General features: G+C 35.7%; 1 protein-coding gene across 2 annotated transcripts in view; it reads left to right on the plus strand.

Moving 5' to 3' along the window:
- Positions 1–25,050, plus strand: part of AGMO (alkylglycerol monooxygenase) — a 190,435-nt gene that overhangs the window by 87,733 nt on the left and 77,652 nt on the right. For both annotated transcript variants that reach the window (XM_027723249.2, XM_039388648.1), the window contains exons 6-12: positions 12,223–12,289; positions 13,847–13,912; positions 14,015–14,094; positions 15,914–16,048; positions 16,523–16,639; positions 23,805–23,887; positions 24,865–24,970. In XM_027723249.2, the coding sequence (XP_027579050.1) occupies positions 12,223–12,289; positions 13,847–13,912; positions 14,015–14,094; positions 15,914–16,048; positions 16,523–16,639; positions 23,805–23,887; positions 24,865–24,970 (654 nt within the window). The remainder of the gene's footprint in view (positions 1–12,222; positions 12,290–13,846; positions 13,913–14,014; positions 14,095–15,913; positions 16,049–16,522; positions 16,640–23,804; positions 23,888–24,864; positions 24,971–25,050) is intronic.

Raw genomic sequence — 25,050 nt, forward strand, 5'->3', positions numbered from 1 at the left:
TCTATCTTTCCTACTTAAATTTTACATGTGTCCAATGTTGTTTCAAGTAGTGTTAAGAGATGTTTCCTGTGTTATAACTTTGACTTTTCTCAGTATTTGTTATGTTAGGTTTTTTCCAGCTTTCCTATGAGCAGATCAGACATGGTCTATTTTATTTTATCTTATCCTAAGTGAGTCATGTATTCTCCGACTACAGTATCATGAAGATCAAAAGTACACTCTGGTTCTATGTCATTTAGACTTTTGTATTTCCTACATACTTGACATGTGTTAGTTTTTGCCCTTTTGTATAAAATAGTGCAGCATTTCAAACGATATAAATTTTATATAAAAACTGTACTGTACCATTCTTGTGGTGCTGGAATCTTTTATTATTACTTATTATTAGAACGAACTATTGATAAAGGAAAGGCATATCTGAAATTAATCAAGAAAAGCTGGGTATGCTAGAGCAAAAACACAACTTTGTGACTTAACATTATGCACTTGTGTTTAACTATATTGTCCCATTACAAGAATTTTTGTTATCGGAAGTCTACTTTTTTTTTTTCACTGCTTCTGTGCATTCTGGATGTATGGGCCAAAGGCCAGAGACATGAGATTCAAGGCCAAGTGGCAGGTCCTACACTTTGATCACAACAACCCCATGCAGTGCTACAGCCTAAGGGGAAGAGTGGCTGGAAAACTGCTGAGCAGAGAAGAACATGGGATGCTGGTCAACAGCTGCTGAACGTGAGCCAGCAGTGTGCCCAGGTGGCCAAGAAGGCCAACGGCATCCTGGCTTGTATCAGCAATATTGTGGCCAGCAGGACCAGGGCAATGATTGTACCTCTCTACTCAGCACTGGTGAGGCCTCACCTCGAATTCTGTGTCCAGTTTTTGGCCCCTCACTGCAAGAATGTCATTGAGGTGCTGGAGCAAGTCCAGAGAAGGGCAACAGAGCTGGTGAAGGGTCTATAAGTAAGTCCTGTGAGGAGAAGCTGCAGGAGCTGGGGTTGTTTAACCTGGAAAAAAGGAGGCTGAGGGGAGACCTTATCAGTCTCTACAACTTCCTGAGCGTAGGTTGTAGCCAGGTGGAAGTTGTTTTCTTCTCCCAGGCAACCAGCAAGAGGAAAAGAGTAAGTAGCCTGAAGCTGTGCCAGGGGAGAGTCAGGCTGGACATCATAAAGAATTTCTTCACTGAAAGGGTGATTAAGCATTGGAATGGGCTGCCCAGGGAAGTGGTGGAGTCACCATCTCTGGAAGTATTCAAGAAATGACTGGACGTGGCACTTAGTGCTGTGGTTTAGTGACATGGTAGTGTTTGGTCAAAGGTTGGACCTGATGATCTTGGAGGTGTTTTCCAACCTTAATGATTCTATGATTCTGTGATTATTGCACCATGTGCATGGTAATCTGAAATTATGTCAGAATTTTTCCAAAGATTTTTTAAAAATCTCTGAGTAGCATCAAGATATTGAAATAAACTCCTAATTGTTTATTTAAATGAAAAATGAAAAAAAAAATCAACCCAACTGAGGAAAACATTTGGCAGTTCTGGGTTAACGATTCACTTGATCTTAGAGTTCTTTTCCAGCCTAAATGCTTCTATAGTTCTGTGATCTCAATAAATCAAGAAAAAACAATTTTTGGTTCTATCCAATACTGTTTAGATCAATGGAATAAGTCAGGAGATCTGACTCTAGTCCGGGAGAAACATTTCCATGACCAGACAGACCATTCTCATCTAGATCATAGGGGAGTGAAGAAAAAACTTCAGTCAAAGAGCACTAAAAATCTAATTTTTCAAAAGCCACTAAATGTTTAAGGACTGTTACTGACAGGCAGAAATACTGCATTTCAGTTTATTTTCACAGGTGATTCGGAAGGTCTATGGCTTATATTAAACTATATCCTTCCATTATGCATTTATTACAACCAATAAGTTAGGTGTGTTTATAACCTGATAGGCACCTGTGAAAAACAGAAATTAGTTTCTGTTGGTTTAGCTGTAATTTTTATGAGATGTCAAATTGTATTTGGAAAGTATCAACTGATCCAATCCCTGATGGTAGTAATTGCAGCAGCAGATTATTCCTTGCCTGTTTGATCTTTGACATGTATTACTTTCTGTTTAATTTTCTAATTTAAGGAAAGACTGTAATCTGCCCTTTACCATACTCATGGAAGTCAGGTTTTTTAAGGCATCTCTTTTTGCCTTGTTTAAGTTTTCTACCCCATCAAACTCTGGGAGCAGAAAAAGGTGAGGAACAACTATTAACCAGGAGTAACATGGGTGAAAACAGGTGAGGAATGGGAATAATTTTGGCAACACCTCATGCAGACTGGAAAGAGAGACATGATATTGCTACAGATATAGGGAAAAGTACATTTGTTTTTGTCAGAAAACACCAATTTAGTGAAACTGAAACTTGCTGAGGAAATGTATTGTATTTGTCAAAAAAATATTTTGCACTTATGTACTGGAGGTTTTTTTCTGTGTCTTTGTTTATCTTTGACTTCTGCTCAGTTTTCTTTAATAAAAAGCTTTGACAGAAAGAAGTCATGAAGTCATCACACTTTCATGCCCCACATAGCCCATCTAGGCTCCTTGAGTACAGGTGAGCTGCTGTGGCCCAGTCCTTAAGTCCTTGCATCAATCAGCTCATACCTAAGAAAATGGTCAGATTCAGGAAAGATCTTCTATGTTTCGTGTTGATTTTCTGTCTGATAAGGAAATTAAACAAATAGATTTGAGAACCAAGTAAAATTAAGGAAAATACATAAAAATGTACATACTACTTTTAAGTAGCGGTACACCTGTGATTACTATATCAATAGCAAAAGCTATTCTTGAAACTCTAGAGAATGAAAAGTCTATTGGATGGCGGTCAAAAGAATCATAAGATTTTTAAGACAATGTGAAAAATAAGTGACAGCATGAGACAATAGATAAAATATTCAGTTGTTAATTTCCAGGTCCTAACAACTGAGATTGGTATATGTCTTGGCAAATTTTATTTCTGCATTTTCTTGGACCTAGTCTCATTTAAATGAACAAGAAAGGAATACAGGAGTAAAAAACATATTACAGGGTCTATTTAAAGTACTTACAGTAGTTTTGTAATTTAGAAGCATGTTAGTAATTCATTTCATAAAACTGAAAGGTATATCTGATCAAGACATGAGACTTTGAATTTAGAAAGCATTTTAACAAAACTTATTTGAGTATTACACTTTTGAGTGTTTGCACTGGGAACAAGTTAGTTTCGTTCTTGTGGTTGATTTGTGGAGTTGGAGGAAGGTCTTTAGTACAGAACTAAAATATTCAATAGTTTTCAAATAAAAACAGGGATACTTTGTTAGTAGGTTAAAAATGTCTAGGCCTTGTATAATAGACTGATCTGATTTTCTGGCCAAGATAAGAAATATGGTTAGGCTTTGTGGTTTTTGGTTGTTGTTTTAGTTTGGGGTTTGCTTTTGTTTTGTTGTGGTTTTTTTTTTAAATTAAAAAGCATCACCAATAAAAGGTAAAATCACTAATAATCCAATGTAATTGAGTAAAATTTTGAAGCTGTAGTATGTCTTGAATTTGATGCTGGAAGGTCACTTTGAATTCAAATACCATATGCCAACAAAACCTTTAATTTTCTTTATTCTAGTACATTGGTTCATTTAATGAAAGAGCAAAAAGCTGTAGCAAAAACCAGACACAGGTCTGTCTGATGTTCCCCTTCAAATTAGAAACACACACATCTGTCCTAGTCAGGTTGAAAGGGATCAGAAACTTACCATTCAGAAGACTTTTACTAAAAGTCATCAAAGAGATGAATGTAATTAAAGATGATTACAACCATTCTCCTAATCTGATGTTCAAGATCATGTCTGTCAACTCTCAGTGATATAGATGATTTAAGTGGAATTCCTAGAAACAGGTCACGTCATCTGACAGCCTACTGGATACTTTCTCACTGTTACAAAGGTTCAAGAAATTATTCTGAAACCAACGGGGAATGAACTATTTGCTGATATGCATACAGAAAAAAAATTTGGTTTACAAAGGAAAGTTCTCATCCCATTCCTGAAGTTGACGCTTTTATCATTCATAAATTCATTGTTTGCCTGCCACAAACTCTCAATTAGAATGTTTACTCTGGAGAGAAAGAGAACAAATAATTCAATAACCACTAGAAAGATAAAAATACTTTCTTCAGGGTAGACGGTGACTTTGTAGGTCCAGATAGAGTATATATACAATGTAGAAAATAAAACTTAAGCATGATTCCAAGAAACAAAGAGATCTCACTGCTTCAATCCAGCCTGTCTGCCAAAATGGCTTATTAGATTTTTTGATCAACCTGCAGGATAAAAGTCCTGTCAACATTGCATTTGCCAGAACGTGGAGGAGAGCAAAGCTGACAACACTATCACTAAGCAGAAATACTAGTAATAACTGCAAAATATGTTCTACTTTTCCATGTTTTTCTTCCCCCATGAGGGGAGAAAAGTATTATCTTTCTAGATATATAAAGCATATAACTCTGCTTTTTGTTTTAAATAAAAAGAATAACAAAAAGGAGAGAAAATAAAACATTCAGAAGAGAGCACACTGTTCCTATTCTGCTAATTGTAGGCTGCACTTGAACACAATTTGATCAGGAAAAATGTAGTGGGATGAGGTATGGAGTTCCTTCCTTGGCACCTAGGACCTCGGTGATGATTAAGAGTTCCGATGTGACACCTTAGTAGCCTCAGGATGAGCCTGCTATTTAAAACCTTGGCACTTTTAAGTATCTGAGTCTACCTGGATGTGCCTTTACACCACGAGCCAGTATTTTATTCTTATCTATCTTCTCTTTCAACCTAACTGCAAATAGAGAGAGGGAGACTTAAAAATATTTAAGTAATTTAAGTGAACTGTGTAGTGCTGTGCACTCGATAGCACTGAATTCAACGTGGAGCACAGGAGCCATGATCTTTTTCATTCAAAAGTGACTGCTCCATTGTAATAGGCTTATATTGGTGATTTGTGTTTGATGGGCAACAATCCAGGCAGAAGAATCCTTCCCTTTCCCTGTTGAAGCTGGGTCAGTAGTGAGGCCAGAAATGAAAACTTTATGGGACAAAAACATAAGCAACGACTTCAAGTTTGATCCCAATAATTAAGTCCTTGAGTTTGACTATTGGCTTCTGGTCCTTGCACCAAAGACTCTTCTTGCAAGTGACAGATGCGAAATGTTTACTTAAGCAGCAGCGGGCCTGACTACTGCTAATATGCCTGCAGAAACCCTAAAACTAAAAATCATAGTTCAAGAGTTTTATTTAGGTCACTTCTGTCTATTAAGTCTCTGGAGAATCATCAAGGTAAAAGTGAAGTGAGTTACTTAGAGATGCAACGCATTTCATCACATTCTGCATCTTGGAAAAGAATCTAAACAACTGATTTACCAAACAAAGTTAATATAATAATGAAAGGATGCCACATTAATGATGTTAGAGATGCTGTTCTTTGTAAAAAAAAAAAAATCTAATTTTCCATCTTAACATATTACATGTAATACTCTTGAGTTTTTCTCATTGCTTGTACTCATTGAGAAGCTATTTAAATTAGTTAAATTCAAAGCCAACAGAAAATGTGAAAGACCATTATTTGTTAAAAACACAAACTGTAGGCTGCTTACTATATTTCTGTCTGTTTAAAAAGGAAGATGAAGAGCCTCACTTGGCTATATTTTAGTTTATTTCAGGACTGGCATACTGATTTATGACTTTCTGGTTTTTTCCCCTGCAATTTCCAGCATGTATTTGTCAAGCTGCTGAAAAATGCTGAAATTGTATAGCAGTTTTTCTCCTGGAGTTTGTTTAAAATGCTTAACTTGATACATGACTCAAAGTGTGACTTGCTCCTTGCTATGCTATTTGTAATGCTGCAATTAAAACAACCGGTTAGTTTTCTCATTTTTAGTGGAAAAATTGATTGAAGCTTCCTACATGTGCTCACCTTTCCCACAAGGCTTAATTGGACCTTTAAAGTAAAAAAGGTTGCATCCACTTATTGCAACTGTTAACTTAAATATTCGTGTAAGATGACAGTTTGATTCAAACCTTGCCTTCCGGCTGAAGTGTAAAACAATGAAAAGTGACAACAGCGTGCCTACAAGACAATTTATTATAAACACATTTCTTAAGGCTGCATGTTTATTATATAAATATGCCCTAAACTGGACTATCCATTAAAACTAGGCTTTCACTTCCCATTCCTACAATCCAGATTTATCAGAAATTCACCCCCTATGAAACTCTTTATGATCCCAAAAGGCCTGATTCCTCTGACTTGTTTTATTTCTAAATTATAAATATTGTTTTTTCACTTCTCAGTGTGGAAATCTGGCTATATCCATTTTACATGCTTACTGGAGTAGAAAACTGCCTAATCAGATAGGAAAACAGTTGGCGGCATATAAATCAGGGTTTGCTGAGGATTTCAAAGTGTGAAACTGGCAGACAAGCACATATCCTAGGAGTTCCGCCTTTCCTCAGCTTCCCTGTAGAGATTTCACATGGCAAATCTGATCACCAGAGCCATCTGTATAAATACATGGGTGTGTTGTCCTAAATTAACACAGCAGCTCTACTGGGGAATGTAATTAAGGTCTTATTTTTAAATTTCCCCACCAGACTATCTGAAATATAGATTTATATACAAGGAATAAGAAACTTGTCTTGATTTTGATGAGGAAATGAATTGTAGTATGTGTTTTACTACCAACTAGTCTAACAGAAACCCCAAAGTTCAGGGTGCTCCTTAGTGATGCTCCGGGGATGAATTTACCCTCCTCTGTCCTGCAGATCAGTAACACTGTGATGTTGAAAGTAATGCTGTGCTACAAACAACTTTCCTTATACTCAAAGGAAAAAAAAAACAAGGCAGAACTTTTTATATACGAGTGGTTTTACTGTAAGGTTGCCTGCTCTACTCAGTCGACTTTCCTTCCTAGCATTCATGTTGAAACAGAGTTAAGTAAAGATTCATGTTGCAGTGGTGACAGGAGGAGTTGTTACACAAGATGTAAAGTTTCCCTTGGATTTCATGTCACGATTTTTTCTCATTACTTAAACAAGAACTACATTGAAGTGGTGCAGGTACCAGGCAATAAAGATTTCCCTTGGTGCTGACAAACTCTGAGACCGCAAACGGAGGTGCTTACATGCCGCAAGAGATATTGCATAATGTTCTTTTCCTTTAGACTAGGGATTGCTGTCACAAAGGAAACATCTTTATATAAGAACTACTATTGTAGCAAAAAACATTCAGTTCTCATTATATTCAAAGTTTTCAATTCCACTGTGTTTTATTCAGTAAGGTATGGAAGCTATTTCTAAACATGCAGCTTTTAGCCTGCCTTCTTTATTGCACTTGTCTTAGAGTTGCTTCAGTTACTGTCAGTAATTCTGCTTTATTATTTAGTGATACCCAAATACAACAGAGGAAATAAGTTGGTTTTTAAAGTAAAGAAAGAAAGAATAGATTTTTGCGGAGAATTCTGACAAAGCTTTTATATCTATTATGTGAAAGACATCTACGTATCTGATTTGCAGGTAGTTTATTGAGTCCATTTGTAAGGACTTTGACAAGTGAAAAATTTATTTTGGCAATGAGATGTTAAACAATGAAGGAAGTAGGATAAGAGTTTTGTTGGAATACTGAAGTTCATCTGTGGGTCACTAGCATGGGAGTTTTGGTGCACGTGACGTGTTTGTTAATTGAGAAAGGCAAAATTGGAGACAGAAGTTGATTTAGAACCGTAGGTGTCTATATCAGGGAAACAAACACAAATGTAAATCCCCACTCATGTTGGTCAAAATACAGATAAGGTTACTGTGGGACAACAGTTGAGGTATTTCAACTTTTAAGGGATTGGTAGCTATTTTTCTGTATTCCCCAAATCACTGCAAAGTGATGAGATAAAGAATATTTTATATTCACAGTATTTCCTTTGAATAATATGTAATAAGGTTTGAAATACTGTTGGTAGGGATATTGAACAATGGCATTTCATGGATTTATTTTTTTTACTTTTGAAACTGCTTTCCAGTAAAAAAGTCTGATACAAAAATCACAGTAGCAGCATTTCCATTTTTTTTAATGAAAATCCTGATTACAGGCAACAAAAACTGAGCTGATCTGCTATTCTTATCACATTTATTTTGCTTTTTTAAAAACTTTTTTTTATTCCTGAATTGTGAACATTGTGAAAATTCTTACTCTAAAAAGTCAACTTGAATACAACACTATTTTAAGCTGAAAATATTTTTCTGTCTTGAATAACTGAGACTTAGTGTATATGCTTTGGTGACTAGTTGCAACTACAGCATAAGCCTGGTTACTGCTACAAAGAATGCTTCTTTGAAATTGAGATTCTCCAAGGAAAATGTCTGGATAAAATGAAGGCATGGAAACAAGGATAGACTGACAGATGAAAAGTAGTAGATGGGTGGGTCGAGTAACTGCTGCTGCCTTTCTCTTCTCTGTTACCTGTTAGGCATTCTTTGGAACAAGCACTGTTGTTACACCACATTAGATTTTGTTCCTACAAACTTCATTCCTTTCATTGCAATTGCAGTAAGTTCCTGTCAGCCTGACATGGCAGTGTCAGAATCTTGCCTGGTAAAAATTGTCCTACTATCCAAGCCTTGACAATTTACTTTGATGAAAAATCTGCTGAGTTTTGCCCCAGGTAAATGGTAGAATATAGAAAAATTCAACAAATTTAAACAAAGTAATTACCTTCTTTGCCATGAGGTGCTGCAGAAGCCTTCACAACTCAGCTTTCCACTAATAATATGTTTCTGTTTGTTGGAATAATTAGTTATATTTATAGCATATATTTTTATAAAATATTTATAAAATTTTTGGCACCAAGTTTTCCACAGACAGCATTTTTTTATGTTTTAGGAATGTGCTAAGCATCCAGAAGTAAACTTACTGATAGCAAAGGAAATTTCTAGAAATAGCACCCAGAACCATTTTGACTGTGTTGAAAAAAAATTTCGGATGTGTTTTAGACAAAGGATTTCTTTATGGATTGCTATTTCATCATACTGGATTTTTGCTTCATCAGGTGCAGAGTTCTGTACTGCCTCTGATCTTAAAAGTCATGCAGTTATAATTGTTATCTCAGATGATATTTCGATCAGTGTGTGGCTAATATATCTTTGCAATGGAAGAAACCTTGACTGAAGTAGGCTCAGGCCTCAGTCACTTATTATGCTGTAGAAAAGATATTTCAGTAGATTTTTGAATGTCATCACTCCAAGAAAGACTGTTTTAAAGAATGAGAGAGGTTTCATTATCCAAAGAAAGTAATTTCTCTAGGATTAGTCAAAAATACTTGTTTAAAATTTTACATAGGTTCCTGAGGTCCCCAGGGAGCCCCAAGACACAAAGTTCTGCTTTAGCATATGGATGTATTATGTAGACTTTCAGAATCATGAATTTTAATTTTAAAATATTAATTCAATCAGCTGGGCATTGAGACCTGAAGTTATTAATTCTGAGAATATTTTATTATAATTCACAGGTAGGCTAAGTGTGAAGACTGCTATTCCGTACTGATTCCCTGCTCTCCTAGTGCAGATTTGGTTTATTTTCACAAAAATTTTTAAAATACTTAGCTAAAAAAATATTAAAACCAACTGGATTAAAGTTAGGTGTGGTGTAATAGAGAAATCACTGCTCTCTCAGGTGCTGGGTAACAGTTCAATCCAAGACATTTGTCTTGGATTAAGTTAGTGGTCACATCTCATACAGCTTAAAACAGTGGGATGTTCTGCTTGAGAAAGCTGGGAAATGGAACTAGCATGAATGATGAATTATTTCTTTCCTTGAGGTGGTCTTTTCAGACTTGAACTTATTTTGAGGGAGAAATAAGAAATACAAATGGTCCTACTTATGTTATCCTTGGCTTCTGAGTTAAATGAAACAAAAAAAACTTGTCTCAGTATTCTGCTTTTCCAGTCAAGTGTATGCAGGATTTTGAGAAAGGTGCTACAAATGTTACAGTTCTCTCTACCTGAAGAATTTGCTCAATTCTATACTCCTTTAATTACAGAAACACTCTACTTAACCAGTTAGGTAGGTGTTCTTTTTGCTGTTAGTAAAGAGAAAAATTAAAAAAAAAAAGTATTTTTTCCCTTTTATTGTGATACTTTCCTGATTCATAACAATTTAAATATATATGATGAATGTACTAAGTCTGCTTTTTGAGTCCAGATCTACTTGCACTTGCACAACTGTGAAGAGAAATGGAACTGCCATTTTTTGTGACTTTGTTCTGTAAACATTAAATGAATAAAACTCCTTGTATATTTAGCTTTTAGATGAATGGACCTACTCTCATGAGTAATGACTGCTTCTCTACTTACTGTATTTTGTGCCAATCTTATCTCTATTATTATATTACAGATTAACCCTTTCAGCAGTATGAATATTAAATTTACTAATTAAGATGTGTAAAAGACAAAGTGATAGATTCTTAAGTTTGTTTCTTAAGGTCTAAGCATTTTTATTTAGCTGCTTTTATGCCCCTCCCTCCTTTTTAACTGCAGGACATTATGGTCATAAGACATGGTGATTAGATACCATTTTAGAATATATTGTGAATACAAATCCTTTTTGGTTAACCAGTGATTTTATCAATTTGTGGCTGATGGATTTGTGTTTGGGATTAAGGAATGGTTGCTGTTTTCAGGTGTCCACACACTTCTGTCGAGCTAACCAGAGCACAAAATTTGAAGTCAGTAGTGGCTTTCCTCCATAATACCGGAGAGTTCCCAATTTAGTATAAACCCTGCTGATACAAACTTAATTCATCCATGTTTTCTGACAAAACTTGGAAAATTAGAGTTGAGTTTATGGCAATTATGCTTTCTATCGCTTTGGATTTGGTATTAGAATGATCAAGGCTGGACTTTCTGTAGTGTTGACTCATTGCCTTAAATTGCAGCTCCACTATGAATTTATGCTGGTCTACTTTCTTTTCATGCCTCCAACTCATGCTGGTGTATTTGTGAGCATATGTTGGATCAGATTCAGGAACTGATTTAGTTAAACTAACTGAGAAAAACAAAACAAAATTAGTTTTGATTTGCATCAGTTCCCTAATCAGGTTTGTTGTGTTACTGCATTTGTGCCGGGATAAAAGAAGGTCATTGACAGAAGGAACAAATAGTCAAAGGTACCGAAGGAGGAAGGAGTACTTGTTTCTGGGTCAATGCCATTTGCTCACGTAAAGTGTTCCCATAACTTGAATCACAGAGTTACACTGGATCCCAAGAAGTGCTCATGGATACAGATAAGAAGCATGAGTGAAACAACTCGTATGGAATCACAGGATCGTCAAAGTTGGAAGAGACTTTCAGGATCATCTAGAATCACCCCTAAACCATATCCCCAAGTGCCAAATGCAGACACTTCTTGAACATTTTCAGGAACAGTGATGCCACCACCTTCCTGAGCAACTTATTCCAATACCTAATCACTCTTTCAGTGAAAGTTTTTTTTCTAATATGTAGTTTGAACCCCACCTGGTGCAATTTAAGGCCATTTCATCTTGTCCTTTCACTTGAGACATAGCAGAAGAGACCAACACCCACCTCACTACCACCTCCTTTCAGGAGCTGTAGAGAGGTCTACCTGAGTCTCCTTTTCTCCGGACTAAACAACACCAGTTCCCTCAGCCACTCCTCATAGGACATGTTTTCTAGACCTTTAACCAGCTTTGTTGCCCTTCTCTGGGCATGCTCCAGCACCTCAATGTCGTTTTTGAAGTGAGGGGCCCTAAACACAGTCAGTACTCAAGGTGCAGCCTCACCATTACTGAGTGCAGCGGGACAATCACTTCACTGTGACTCCATGCTATTATCAGTTCTTGATTTCCAGTTCTCTCCATGATTTTAGTAAAATCATGAACTAATAATAACAATAAGAACAATATTTGCTGCTGGATCAAAAAGAAATTTAATTTTAACTTGTGTTTTACTATTTTATTCTTTTTTTCATGAAAGTTGTTGTAATAGTAGTACAGGGAAATGGTTTAGGCAAAAAAAAAATTGCATTTTTGTCTTTTTATGCAATTCACCATAAGATAAACATCCTCTTTTTTGTATTTTCTACCTCTCTTTTCACTTCTTCTTGATATTATACAGTATTTTCAAGTTCATTGAAACATTATGTTTTTTAAGGTTATCACCAAACTTGGGCCTCTGGAGTGGATTCTTAATACTCCCAGTCATCACAGAGTTCATCATGGTAAGATAAAAATGGAACCTCTTATTCTTTGGTGTGTTTTTTTTTTCTCAAGCTCACTATTTCTATAGTAATAATAATGTAGTAAAATTGTACTGTAAAATCAGTTTTACAGAAAGATTTCAATTTTGACCATTACATCAAAAATAGTCCCTGTTCAGTTAGAAATTTCACATTATTTTAAAAAACTTTTTTAGAACTTAAGTTTATTTTAAAAATTTTATGTTTAAGATTAATTATTGAGCAGAAATTAAGTCTGGATAACATGAAAGAATTTGAAGATTGAGCAAAACAATTCAATATTTCTAAATATGAAGAATGATAGAAAAATATCTTATCCTTCCCTGACTACTGAAATATCATCAACAAACATGCTTTTGTGTTCAAATTCAAGCACTGTAAGTGTGAAAAGACATGGTTATGTTTTGGAAGAACTGTTAAATGTTTTAGTTTTGGCTGGAATTTGGAATTTGGTTTTGGCTGTCTGAATTATTCTCACTCCACACACGTGCATGATGATTGACTTTTCATCAATATTCAGAGGCATTCAAGACTGTACAGCATACGTAAATTGGATTAAGAATGAACTCCATTGCATACTGAAAAATGTCATGGACATATCTGAGGAGTAGAAGTGACTTTCATGGATGACCTTGGCTCATTCAATGTGCAGAGATAATAAGTTTGAAAAAATAGGAGAATGGAAGAAAAGTTTGAAACAGATTCAAATGTAGTTATATGTAGTTATATGTACAGAGGATGTTATTAACATTTATTATATCCTACCAGTGTAAAGTGTTTATGGCACTGTGTAGACTTTTTAAAGAACTGTGATGCTCTAAGTGTCTAATCCTTAAAATTTGCACAACTACTGGTAATCCTGGAGGGAGACACTCTGCTCTTATTTGCTCTGCTGTAAATCTAAACTAATCCTCTGATCCTGATTGAAGTTAAGCTGAATCACTCTGGAGCTGATCAAGGGTTGTACAGTTGCTCCAGAGAATCTCCATGAACTTTAGGATATGTAATTGATGTTTCTTTGCTTGTACCTTTGAGGACAGTCTATGTACAAATACATTCCCTAGAAAAACATAGAAGGATCAGTTTTCCTCACACTGAAATTAATAATAATGAAGGCAGGTTAAGATATATCACATAGAAGACAGAGACAGCTGACAGCCATTAATGAGATGATTACACATACATGTATTTAGCATATATTTTCTTTGGTTAAAAATGGTGAAATTATTTTGGTTCGCTTTTTAATTTGTCTTGATAAACATATTTTGAATTAGTTTTACTCTACAAATGAATCCTTCTATTTCACGGAAATTTTGGGTATGACACATTGGGTTTGCATGTTTGAATCTGAATAGAAAGAGAGCAGTAAGGATAGTAAGAAAAAAGAGATTTTTTAGAATTATAAGGAGTGGTGCGTTTTAAAACTTTTAAAATTATTTTTAGATTATAAGTGATGATAATGATGATTTTGCTTCATAATTCAGTTGCATGTATTCTTCTGTATGCCATTACTTGTCTCATAAATGATTTTTATTATAGGTAGAAATCCTTACTGCATTGACAAAAATTACGGCGGCACACTTATTATCTGGGACAGGATATTTGGTAAGCAGAAAAAGGTTTTCTCTCTCATCTGTAGTCAGTGTGGCCAAAATATGTATACCTTTGAATTTGATTGTTGGTTGTTCTTTTGTTTTCTTCCGTCAGGAACATTTGAGGCTGAAGATGCAAAAGTTGTATATGGCTTAACACATCCAGTAAATTCATTTGATCCCATCATGCTCCAGGTGCTACAGTTTGTATCACTGGCTCTGGTATTTTCAACAGTCAGTCATGTTCAAAAGAAAGTCCTCTCTTAGGCACAGTTGAGACCATCCTTGCATTGCTGCACAGTCAATTATCTGAATTATCTACATTATCTAAATTTTTTCAGTATTTCATTACAAGATAGTAATTTCTACTCACTGCACTGAGTATATGCAGAACTTGTAGTAATCATGAAAATACAAAACAGTAAAATCAACAACTAATTACAATGGTGATTTTAATAGGGAGAGTTCAGAAAGATACTGAAACCATAACACCATTGAAAACTCAACAAAGACCAATATTTATTATTAAGAGGTGGCCAACAAAATGAAAAAACCCAGGAGAGAGGAAGGAGGAGAGAAATAAGCCCTCAGTACGACTCCCCCAGTTACCCAGGTGTTTTATATGAAGTTATCTTACTGCCCCGGAATGCCTATAGTTACCATAGCAGAAGCTGCATTCTCGGAGAGTCAATAGGCTCCCAAGGTAGCAGGTGTCCCTGCAAAAGGCAACATTGTCCTTTGATGTGAAGCTTGAGTTTTTCATCCCTCCTCCCAGCATGAGCTCTCTGCTTTTTATACAATTAATTGGTGAAGTCTACCTGGGCAGGTGTGGCCAGCACCATCCAGCTAGAGGCCTTCAGTCCCACCCCCTGGTTATGTAAGTGGTGCCTCTTCTGCGCATGCGTGGGTACCTTGGAATTCCACTTGAGCATGTGCGTTATACCTCAGGGGTCTTTTCTAATTGAGTCTGGGGGTTTACTTCATCATTCTCCTCTTCAGTTTCTCCTTCAAGTGCCCTTGAAAGGCGATGAGCCAGTCATAAGACAGCAATTAATTTCTTTTTATACAAGATGCTTGCTTCAAGGACGAAGTTCTCATTTATCAGTGCTTGTTTTCTCATAACTCGGCAGTAAAAGAACAAACTTTCACAAGTGGCTGGGCCAAACACAGACCAAAGTATCAACATCTAATTAAGCCCTGATACAGTGATATAACAGGCTTTGGGTTGAATGATGTCTGTTTTGCAATATGCAGTGATGCATGGACAAAAATATATTTTTTCTGTTGTTTTTCTTCTCTAAATATTGCTATTTCATAAAAAATTCCATGATTATTTGGATACTGTTTATATCTCTTTTGCATTTTGCTGTTCAGTGTATTCCAGAATGATTTGTGTTGACAGGATTATATAGCAGCTGTCATGGTCTCAACCAAACCTCCAGAACAAGCTGAAAATAGTTTTTTTTAATTAAAAAAGGAAAAAAAAAAAGTACTTGGTGTGATGGTTCTTAGATTTATTGGTCCAGGTTTCATTTAAGCTAGATAAAAATTCTCTGTAAAAACCTGAGGAGTAGTGGAGTCTGTATTTGCTTTTCATGACTGTTCACCCAAGGAGATGTGCAATGACATCCATTCTAGTTACATACCAAGTAATTTAGTTATTGAGAGTATGTCATGTCAAGGTCCCAGTAACCAAATTCTAGATTAAAACTACCATAAATATAGCTACACAATATACCAGTAAATACTCTGGATTGATTATAGAAGGGACAGATGGAAAAACACATATTTCTCTGGGCAGAAGTCATTGTGATCCTCACAGTAAACCAAGGGCTTGTTATGGCTTCTGCCTGTTTCAACCAGGTTTTCTGCACTATCTTCATCTATTTCTAATTTATTCTCTTTACAGAGTTTGATAAATCATTTATTTGAAAGCTAAAAATGAATAAAATATGATGTTTTATTAAACTTTATTTTACTAACAGTGAAAAATTACTTAATTTTTTTTTTCCAGCTACGTCCCTTGGCTCATATTTGGAACACATTTTGGGCCACACCTGGATTCTGCAATAAGCTTTCTGTCATATTCAAAGGGCCAGGCTGGGGACCAGGCAAACCTAGACTTGGCCTTCCTGAGGAAATCCCGGTGGTAAATAGAACATGCACAGGCTTTCAGTTGTGTGTAATTTACTTGGACCTCTTAATGCTACTGGATCAATGTTAAAAACTCTACACATGCTATTTTAAATTAGCAAATTAGCAGTCATAAAGCATAGGGGAAGATGAAATGGGAACAGAAACTGAAGGAAATTAGTGTTTTAGCTGTGGGTTTTTTTCTTTTTATTTGAAAGGAAAAAAATATTTTTTATTTATTTTTTCATTATTCATTTCCTGAAGAGATTTTCAAAACTGTTCTATAGAGTACAGTAATTTCTTTTTTTTTTTTTTTTAGCTGTGGACATGCAGACACACACACACACACAGAGTTAAACTCTGTCTCACAGTAGGTAATACTGTCTGACAGTAGATTATCTTTGTGCAATTCTGTCTTCGTTTTTGTATTTGTAAGTATACTAAGCAGCAGGTCACTCTTGAAGACTAATATCTGTTTTGCTTTACACAGATCACTGGAAAAGAAGTTCCCTTCAATCCAATTGTACCAGCTTATCTTAATTGCTATGCAGTTGTACATTTTGCTGTAATAGTGGACTTGTACACTGAACTCCTTGCTAGTGTGACTGTAAGTAATTCCTACCTTTATGAAATAACATCTTGTGCTAACAGTAATGACACACAACATTTTTCAATATTAAAGCACTGAGCAGAGGTTCTACAGTCTGACTTGTATCTTATTGGAACTTTTAAAATAATAAATAGATTCTGTAAAAAGAATCAACATAAATGGCTAAATATAATTCTGTATAATTCTATAATGTTAAATATACAATGTTTGATAATGTTTAGTAAAGCAGTATCTAATAACCATATCGGTTATTTACAGATGAATATAATTAAGTAATTAAATTTAAAAGTAATTTTCCTAGAAGGCATATGTGTCTACTTCAGTTTGTAGGGCATCATGAGGCTTGAAACACTGTAGGTTTTAAGATGTCAAGTTTGGTCATACTGTTAGATGCCAATAATGTCCAGGCTTTAGAAGGAAGATTGCAAAGGTCTTGCAGTGTTTGCATGTGGGAAAGTTCATGTCAGCATGAGTTCAGAGTTGGAGTAACACAGTCAGGGCAAATTCTTCTTCCATTCTCCAACCTACAACAGCATTGATAGAAATACAGCAAGGAGAGGCATGTATATATCACCTTGTTTATGGGCTGATGGGACCTCCCTGGTAACTGGTTCTTCTATGGATACCTGGCAGCCTCTAAAGGTGAACTGCAAGGCCATCTCCACCTACACGAAGTGAGACGTTAACTGCTTCCAAGTTTTCAGATGATTCCAAGGTCCTTTTTTTCATTCCTTCTATGATGACTCTAAAGTACTAAAGCTAAAATTTTCTAGTTACGAAGCAGAATTTAATGCATTTAATATTCCCACAAATTAGTCAAAGACCTACTAAGACCTACCCAAACACCACAAAAGTCTATCAGTTTGATAGACTGTCCTTTGACCATCTTCTTAAGCTCTTTCTAAGACCTCCTTGGTTAAACAGCAGTCTTCTTGTTGTGTTTGCGTCATCCCTGTTGGCACAGGCAGGCTGTGAGCATTCCAGGGGCCTCTTGGGTTCAGCCTCTGCTCTCCTGTGGACCTGTCTTGTCCTGGCATGCTCACCTGGCAATCTCCAACCCTTGGCCAGCAGTGGTTACTGTCCCCTGCACACCTCAATAGAAACTGCAGCATGTAGCATTCCTGATATAATATAAAAGCTACCTCAGGCATACTCTTCTGATTAGTAATAAGTTATTCTACATATTGTATTTACCTCTGCAGAGGGTCACACTGCAACTGCAGGGAATTTGGGGATTACTGAATTATCCAAGGCTTAGCCTATTCTAAGTTGTTTCTGAGGACAGGAAATTAAGCCAAACATAATAAATAGCTCCACTGTGTACAAATTATACAGTATACATGATTGCCAATGTTCTTATATTGAGAAAAGTCTTTGCAAGATTTTCCAGTTTGTTTTTTTTTTTTTTTTTACTCTTTTGCTGTTGCTTTTAGCAACAAGAAGTAAGGATTATGATCATGAAAGTTTTTTTCCTAGTCTATTCTTTTTTGTTTTTTCCCTATTCTATTCTTTTTTGTTTTTTCCCTCTTTTGGGTCCTGGAAGGAAAAAATGGATGGCCCACATTATTTTCTCTGCTGATAACTGCAGCCATTTAAGAATAAGTAATAAGGCAAGTTGAAAAATGCACTCAAGCCCTGGATGATCATTAAAATCTTTCAGTCATGGAAGAAACATCCTGAAGATACACCATTTATGAACTTGTTTTAGAAAAGCAACTAGAAAATTCTCTGCACAAAACTGTGGTGTAATAAGGTAGTAAGGATAAGAAGGAGAGCACAGGGGATTAGAAGCACCTCATCTCAGGACATAAACCTTCAGCGTGGGTGTAGAAAGTGCTGGTCCCAAGGCAGAGTTCCAGCATCGCTCTGCAGTACAGTGGGGAATCTGTCATGAGAAGGAAGCTTGTGTATGAATAACTTTACTTGGCAAAAATCTTTCTTCAATATCAGTTTTCCACTACACTGAGTTATGAAATGTCTATGGATACAACTGGAACTTTCTGTCTGGCTATGAATTATGTCATAACTGTGGCATAGCTCCATAAATGGAGAAAACTAACTGTTTTCCTCATCTTTAGGTATAAGTTCCATTTCATAATAACCATAAGACACAGCACACAGCTATTACATTTCTCAAGTGATTACAGTTGCTCAGTGTTTGGTCTCACGCCCTGCAGAAGTGTTAAATTTCGCTATCCCTAATGAGCAACCATATACCTTCTGTCTGAGTGACCTACATTTAACTTGTGAAAAGAGCAAAACAAGAAAGAACAAATACATATTTTCCACAGGAGAGAGCATACTGTGTTTGTTTTCTATATAGTGATCTGCACTATATCCAGTGAATAAAAATTGCTCCTGAGCTCTACACATCTAGACCTGATCCAAAGCTCATTGAAGAAATGGGATTTGGATCAGTCCCAGAGAGAGTGCTAAGAGTGTAAAACTGCAGTACATTCAAAGCAAAAGTCTCATAGCTCCAGAACTGCATGTATCACATAAATCAAAGTGAAGTGCACCTTAAACACATTTTGTAGTGTCTTTTTTATTGTTGATAGATACTGTAACATTTACTGTGCTTTTAATTCTGTGAATATGTGAACAGTAGACAAAAAGCAGTAAGGTAGATCTCTTGAAAGTTGAGAACACAATTAATGTGTCCATTAGTAGGACATCACCAAGTACTGTGCATGGAATATTGCTAAGAATTTACAATTTCTTTTTCATACAAATTCTAAGTTAAAATGAGTTCATACAGCCAAGGACACCTAACAATATAAATTTCATAGCATTGTATTAGCATTCCTAACTTGAGTGTCGAAAGTGTCTATGACAGCAGGGCATCTGTTAACTTATGAAACAGGCTGACATCATACCTAACAGTTTTTTTGAAACAAATCAGGATGAGAAAATACATCTATGTTATGCTTCAAAAGGAATAAAACAATCTGAGTTCTTTGAAATGTAAAAGTCAATTTGGAATATTTGATTGCTCATCTAAATATACATTGGTATAATATTTCCTTTGTTTAAATGAATTTTTTTTTCATTACAAAAAACCATAAAATAATAATGCTGTAGCATTCCGTTGATTACAAAGCCATGTAAACTTCTTACTAAATTCTATAATCCCCTCCCCCTCCTTTTTTAAGGCTCAAAGATATAGTTAAAGCTTTCAATGAAATGAAAGTCCAACAGAAATATTTTTTTCTGTTTGATTGCAGCCAATAACCACATTGCAAAGTTGTGACTGACTTGTAATTGGGGAACCTGCTGTGGTCCCACATGCTTCTCTGTTTATACAAATACTCCAGTATATAAATACTCATTTATTTTAGATATACATCCATACATACTATGTTTAAGTGGAACAAGGATGCTAGCTCTAATGAAGGTGTAAAAGGCACATTCTTTTCACACTGCTGCTTGCAGTGCATAGATTTAATATATGGATGTTAGTTTAGTGATATAACCCACTGACTATTTTGTTGATTTTGGTAGAGTAGTGGCTAGAAAATGGATGCCTCAGCTGCCAGCATCCACTTCATAGGGTGATAGATGTTTGAAAGCAAATAAAAGAATCAAGGCAGCATACAACTATACCACTGAAGCTGTAAGAGAAAGTTAGAGAAGCAAAATAATAACAGTAAAATCTATGCTACATGGCTGGTTTTCTAAAACCTGTTATTCCCAATGGCATCATGGTGTATTTCACTGCAAATTCCTTGGTAATCCTTAACTAGGAGCACAAATGAGGGAACGCCCTTTTTTTGTTGTATGTGAATGTGGTGTGTGTACCTCAGTGAAGGGTAACTTACGCCTTCTACCTTCAGGGTTCCCAGTAAGGCTTTATGCCTCACCCTTCATTCCTCCAGAAAGCTGAAGTTTTGGGAAGTGGAAAGTTGCAACACTGTGCTCAAGCATTACAGTGCCATGCTTTTGTGTGAATCTGATGATAGTGGCAATTTGAAATTAACTGTGATCTGCAGGTTGTGCTTTAGAGTTCTCCAGTCCTTCATGTTCTGGTCCACAGGGGGTATTGACCATATGGAATTTTACAAACAGTTAGTGTTCAAAATACTATGGTTCAAGTAGGAGAGTGTCTGAAGAGAAATGGAAATTGACTTGAGAAAACAAATCTATAAAATATGATCCCACTTGGCTCAGGTAGTTATTATGCCAAAGAACCCCACATAACATTTTACCCATTTAAAGATAAAGGCTTGTTTATATTTGAGTTTGATTTTTTAAGTTATAAGGTTGCTTCAATTCTTCTGATTGACTAACATACATTAAAAAGTATTTCTACTCCCCTTTTTTTTTCCGTGGAACTACATGTTTCAAACTGATATGCAATTTATTAATTTCCTTTCAAGTTCTTAATCTATGCTTTATTTTTCTGTGGTTAGATAAATATAGAGAGTCAAATGATAACTCTGAGCTCCATTTTTGCAAGTCTGAAAAAACGCTTAAAAAAAGTTTGCAGGGTCACAACTCCTTTCTTTCTTTGTGGAGAGAAAGCTATGTCTCTATTGCCAAGCTTATAATTATTTCAATGTTCATCAACAACAGTATAATAGAAAAATGATAATAAAAATTGTTACTGTTCCTGAAAATATGTTAACTTTAAACGAGTAATTTTTAATTTCTTTTTCCTACTCTTCTCTAAATGTCAAATAAAATGTATTTTTAAGCAAAGAAAAAATGTAGTTGATAGAAATTATGGGTAAAAACACCACTAAAATATGAGCCAAAAATGTCTACTTTGGGGAAGTGTTTCCATCACTCTCTCAAATCCAACTCTTACTGCAGTACCAAATTTAGGCTTTAGACTTGCAGTCTAGCTAATAATTCCCAAAATGCTCTCTCTTCACCAATTACAGCAAAAGTGTAGGTTAATAATAGGTTTTCAGGCACTTCAGTGGAGGTACTTAAAGGCAAGTAGAATGAATCAGCACCTCGGTTTTCTGAAACTGGAATCACGAGGAAACCCAGATGCCCAGGACTTGGTGACTGCTTGTTAAATGGTAGCCAGCTCATAAACATGAGAAGGCAGAAAAGTATGAAATCATGCAGCATTTTTAAGCTGGAAATTGGGGACACCCTTATTAATTCATAGCATGTACTCTTGGATCCTCCATGAAAGCAAGTGTTAGCTCTTGTATGAAAACCATTGCAGTTTCATTAATTTTCCATAAAGTGTGATTTTAGCTATATATTCTAATGTAGAACTTGATTGAAATCTGTTTTTGATGTTCAGTTCTCTTTCCTGCTTAAGAGAGATACAAAACCTTACCCTCTTTTTCTCGGAATAGCGCCCTACCACTGTGGGAACATTTTTAAGGCAGTCTGCGGAACCTGGTGCATCACACTGGGAACAAACAAAACCTGAACCACCTGGCCAGAATGATTAGGTTTAAAAAAAAAGGTGTAGTTCTTCAACTTAAAAGTCAGGACAGTCTCTAAGGAGAAAAGTCTTGAATTCCAGTCCTCATTCCCTGGAAAACTCCTTTATTTGACAAGTAACAATCATTGAAAAACATATCAAAGCATTTCTCAGAAATTTATGGGTGAGTTCCCTTATGCCTTTGCCAAATCATGTTTTTCTTTGCTCACTTCTTGAATTTTTGTATGACCCAGTTTCTACAGGAAGCTGAAGTGGGAGTTGAACTCACTGTGACTAGATGAGCCGTTAAAGAACTTCTCATTTTATTAAATTCAAATAGAATTTGTGCCTGATTTTTATAAAAAAAACTCTGTCCAAACATTTTGTCACTTCAAAACAAATTGCTTCATGCTAACAGTGGAAAAGTTATCATCAGGAGGGATGGAACAGATTGGAAATATAGAAATGCAGTAATAAGTTTGATTCTCTCCTGGTATAAATCTGTGAAACAGAGTGGCTTGACAGGTGTCATTTGTGAGACCTGTGTTCTGGCTTGTTAACTGGTGAGGCTGCTGTTCAGCTTGCTCATTGCTGGGATTGAGTTTTCTTTGTTCAATAACTGTTTGTTAAAGATAGCTAAGTAGGTGTTTGTGATTCTTCAGTAAAACAACAGAAAGCTTTCCAGCCCGACTGTGTGGTTTGATGTGTTTTGCAAACATGGGCACTCTAAGTTCACACAGCTGTAAAACTTGAGAATATCCTCCTGTGGCCTCCCACGCTCACAGATCCTTACCTTAGATCTCTTCAAGGGGTTGGGGCCACCACTGAAGGAAGCTGGGCATGTCACTGAATGGGATTTATTGAAATCAGGGCAGACATTCATAGAGTTTTATTTTTCCAATGCTTGCATTGTGGAAGTGCAAGATGCTGTTCATAAACTGTATTGCTGTTGAAGCAAGAAAAGATTCCTGTAACTCAGATCCATTACTTTTGTTTCGTTTTGTTGGGTTTTTTTTTAATGAAAAAACTAATATTTGAAACAAAGTCAAGGAGGAAATAAGAAAACTGATTAAATATTTGATTTTCAAACGCAGTTGTGTAGAATACAAAAGAAAATTTAGTAAATGAAAAAATTAAAACTTTACAATCAAAATAATTTCTGTTTTCCTGAATTTTAGTTATATCATTTTTATGTAAATTTTAAGGACAGAAGTCCCCATGCTACTATTGATCCAAGTACTCACACACATGTTAATATTAAAAAATGTTTTAGGTCTGATTGAAGTTAATGATATGAATTGAAGGGTTTTGTTGAGCTGGGAATTGAGTGTTTAGTTGTAATGAAGGGAAAACATTAATTTTGTTTCTTCTCAAATATGATCATGTCATGTGAGTTGTTATTCTCACCAATACATTGGTTTTGGTGTCCATTGGGATTCATACATGACTATTGTAAAGACCTGGTAGCATAAGATGAAAATAAAAGAACAGGGATGCTGGGATTTTTGTCTAGAAATAACTTGTTCCGTCTTTCTAAAGTCATAAGGGAATCAGGTAACTTTGGGAAAACAAAAAGTGCACAAGGGGATAACATGAAACATTATTTTGGAAGTGCAGCATTCAGGAAACAACTATTAAGGTGGTTACTCCAGATAGATTACTTTAAAAGCAGACACTAACACCACTGAGTGAGGAATTTGAAGCTACTGTTCTGTACAAACTCAGTTTATTTTCAGCAAATTACTCTAAATGAATTCTTTGCCTACTTTTTAACAGGTGTTATCTCAGGGAACTGTTCTCCTGAGAATTGGCTTTATCATTCTGTCCCTGGCCTCTTTTGGACTACTTATGGAGAACAAGTAAGATACAAAACATAGAGTTTTTTTCTTCTTTCATTATGTATTATTATAATTATATGGAAATCTCAAGTGTGTCAGAATTTATATCGATAAAGAAATACAGATATACTTGGACACATATGTTGTTTTCTGTAGACTAGAAAATAGCACATGACTAGCCAGCATCTAAATACAGGAGTGTTCCCATAGCAATTGGTGGCTGCATTTATATTGTCCCTTGCAGAAAAGTTTTGGGATGGGTTAGTCATGTCTCCCACTGTGCTTGCATTTACTGGGTCCACACCTCTGGGTTTGGGACATTGGCAGGTGAGTTCAAAACTGTTCAAGGACAGACTGCGATCATATCATGTCAGTCCTGTGTAGCATGCCAGAGGTGACAGATATAGTGATGGTATATGAAAAGCACACAATGTAGCTCAGAGTAGACTCAATATCATGTGGAAGATTGTGTAGACTTAAGACTAAACTTAATCAGTATGGGTTCAAATGAAATTGGATGTGAGTACACAAGCCCAGTGAGACATACATTATGAAGTAGGGCATACAGGCACTGTGGCCCTACAGAAGAGTAAGTGGCAGCCCTAGTTTCTTAGAAAGAAACTATTTGCCCTGCCAGAGCAGAAATGTGGAATAGAAGCTTCCTTTGAGACTGAGGGGCCAGTACTGCTTTGCACCTGCTGTTCATTGTATTTTCAGAAAGGAATACATTTTATTTTTATGGACTGAACAGTTTCTTTCAGGATAGGTAAAAATCTGTCAGTATGACATATATGTGTATAACTAAGGGAGTTAATAATGTGAATTAGTAAAATTTATAGAAATAGACCCATGAAGAGGTGTGTATTATAAAAACTTAACTATAAGGTTATGAAAGATGACTCGATGCAGGACATCACAGACTAATTCTACTTTCTGTTTTTCACTGAAGTTTAAAAAGAAAAGATTGGATGTTAATCTGAATTGATTCCCTTTTCTAGGTCCAAAGCAGGAATTTTGGAAATCATTCGCTGCTTAGTCTTCATAGGTATTTACAAACTTGGCTACTTTAGGAGTCAATTTTCTTTCTTGGGCTATGCATATGAGGTAAGACATTTATTTTGAAGTGTCTATAGTGATTACTCTAGATTTTTATCTTTCTAGAAAAAGCAGAAACACTAAACATT

Source organism: Pipra filicauda, unplaced genomic scaffold (assembly GCF_003945595.2).
Source record: "Pipra filicauda isolate LSUMZ 115617 unplaced genomic scaffold, ASM394559v2 scaffold66_size7647185_pilon, whole genome shotgun sequence".
Taxonomy (NCBI): Eukaryota; Metazoa; Chordata; class Aves; order Passeriformes; family Pipridae; genus Pipra; species Pipra filicauda.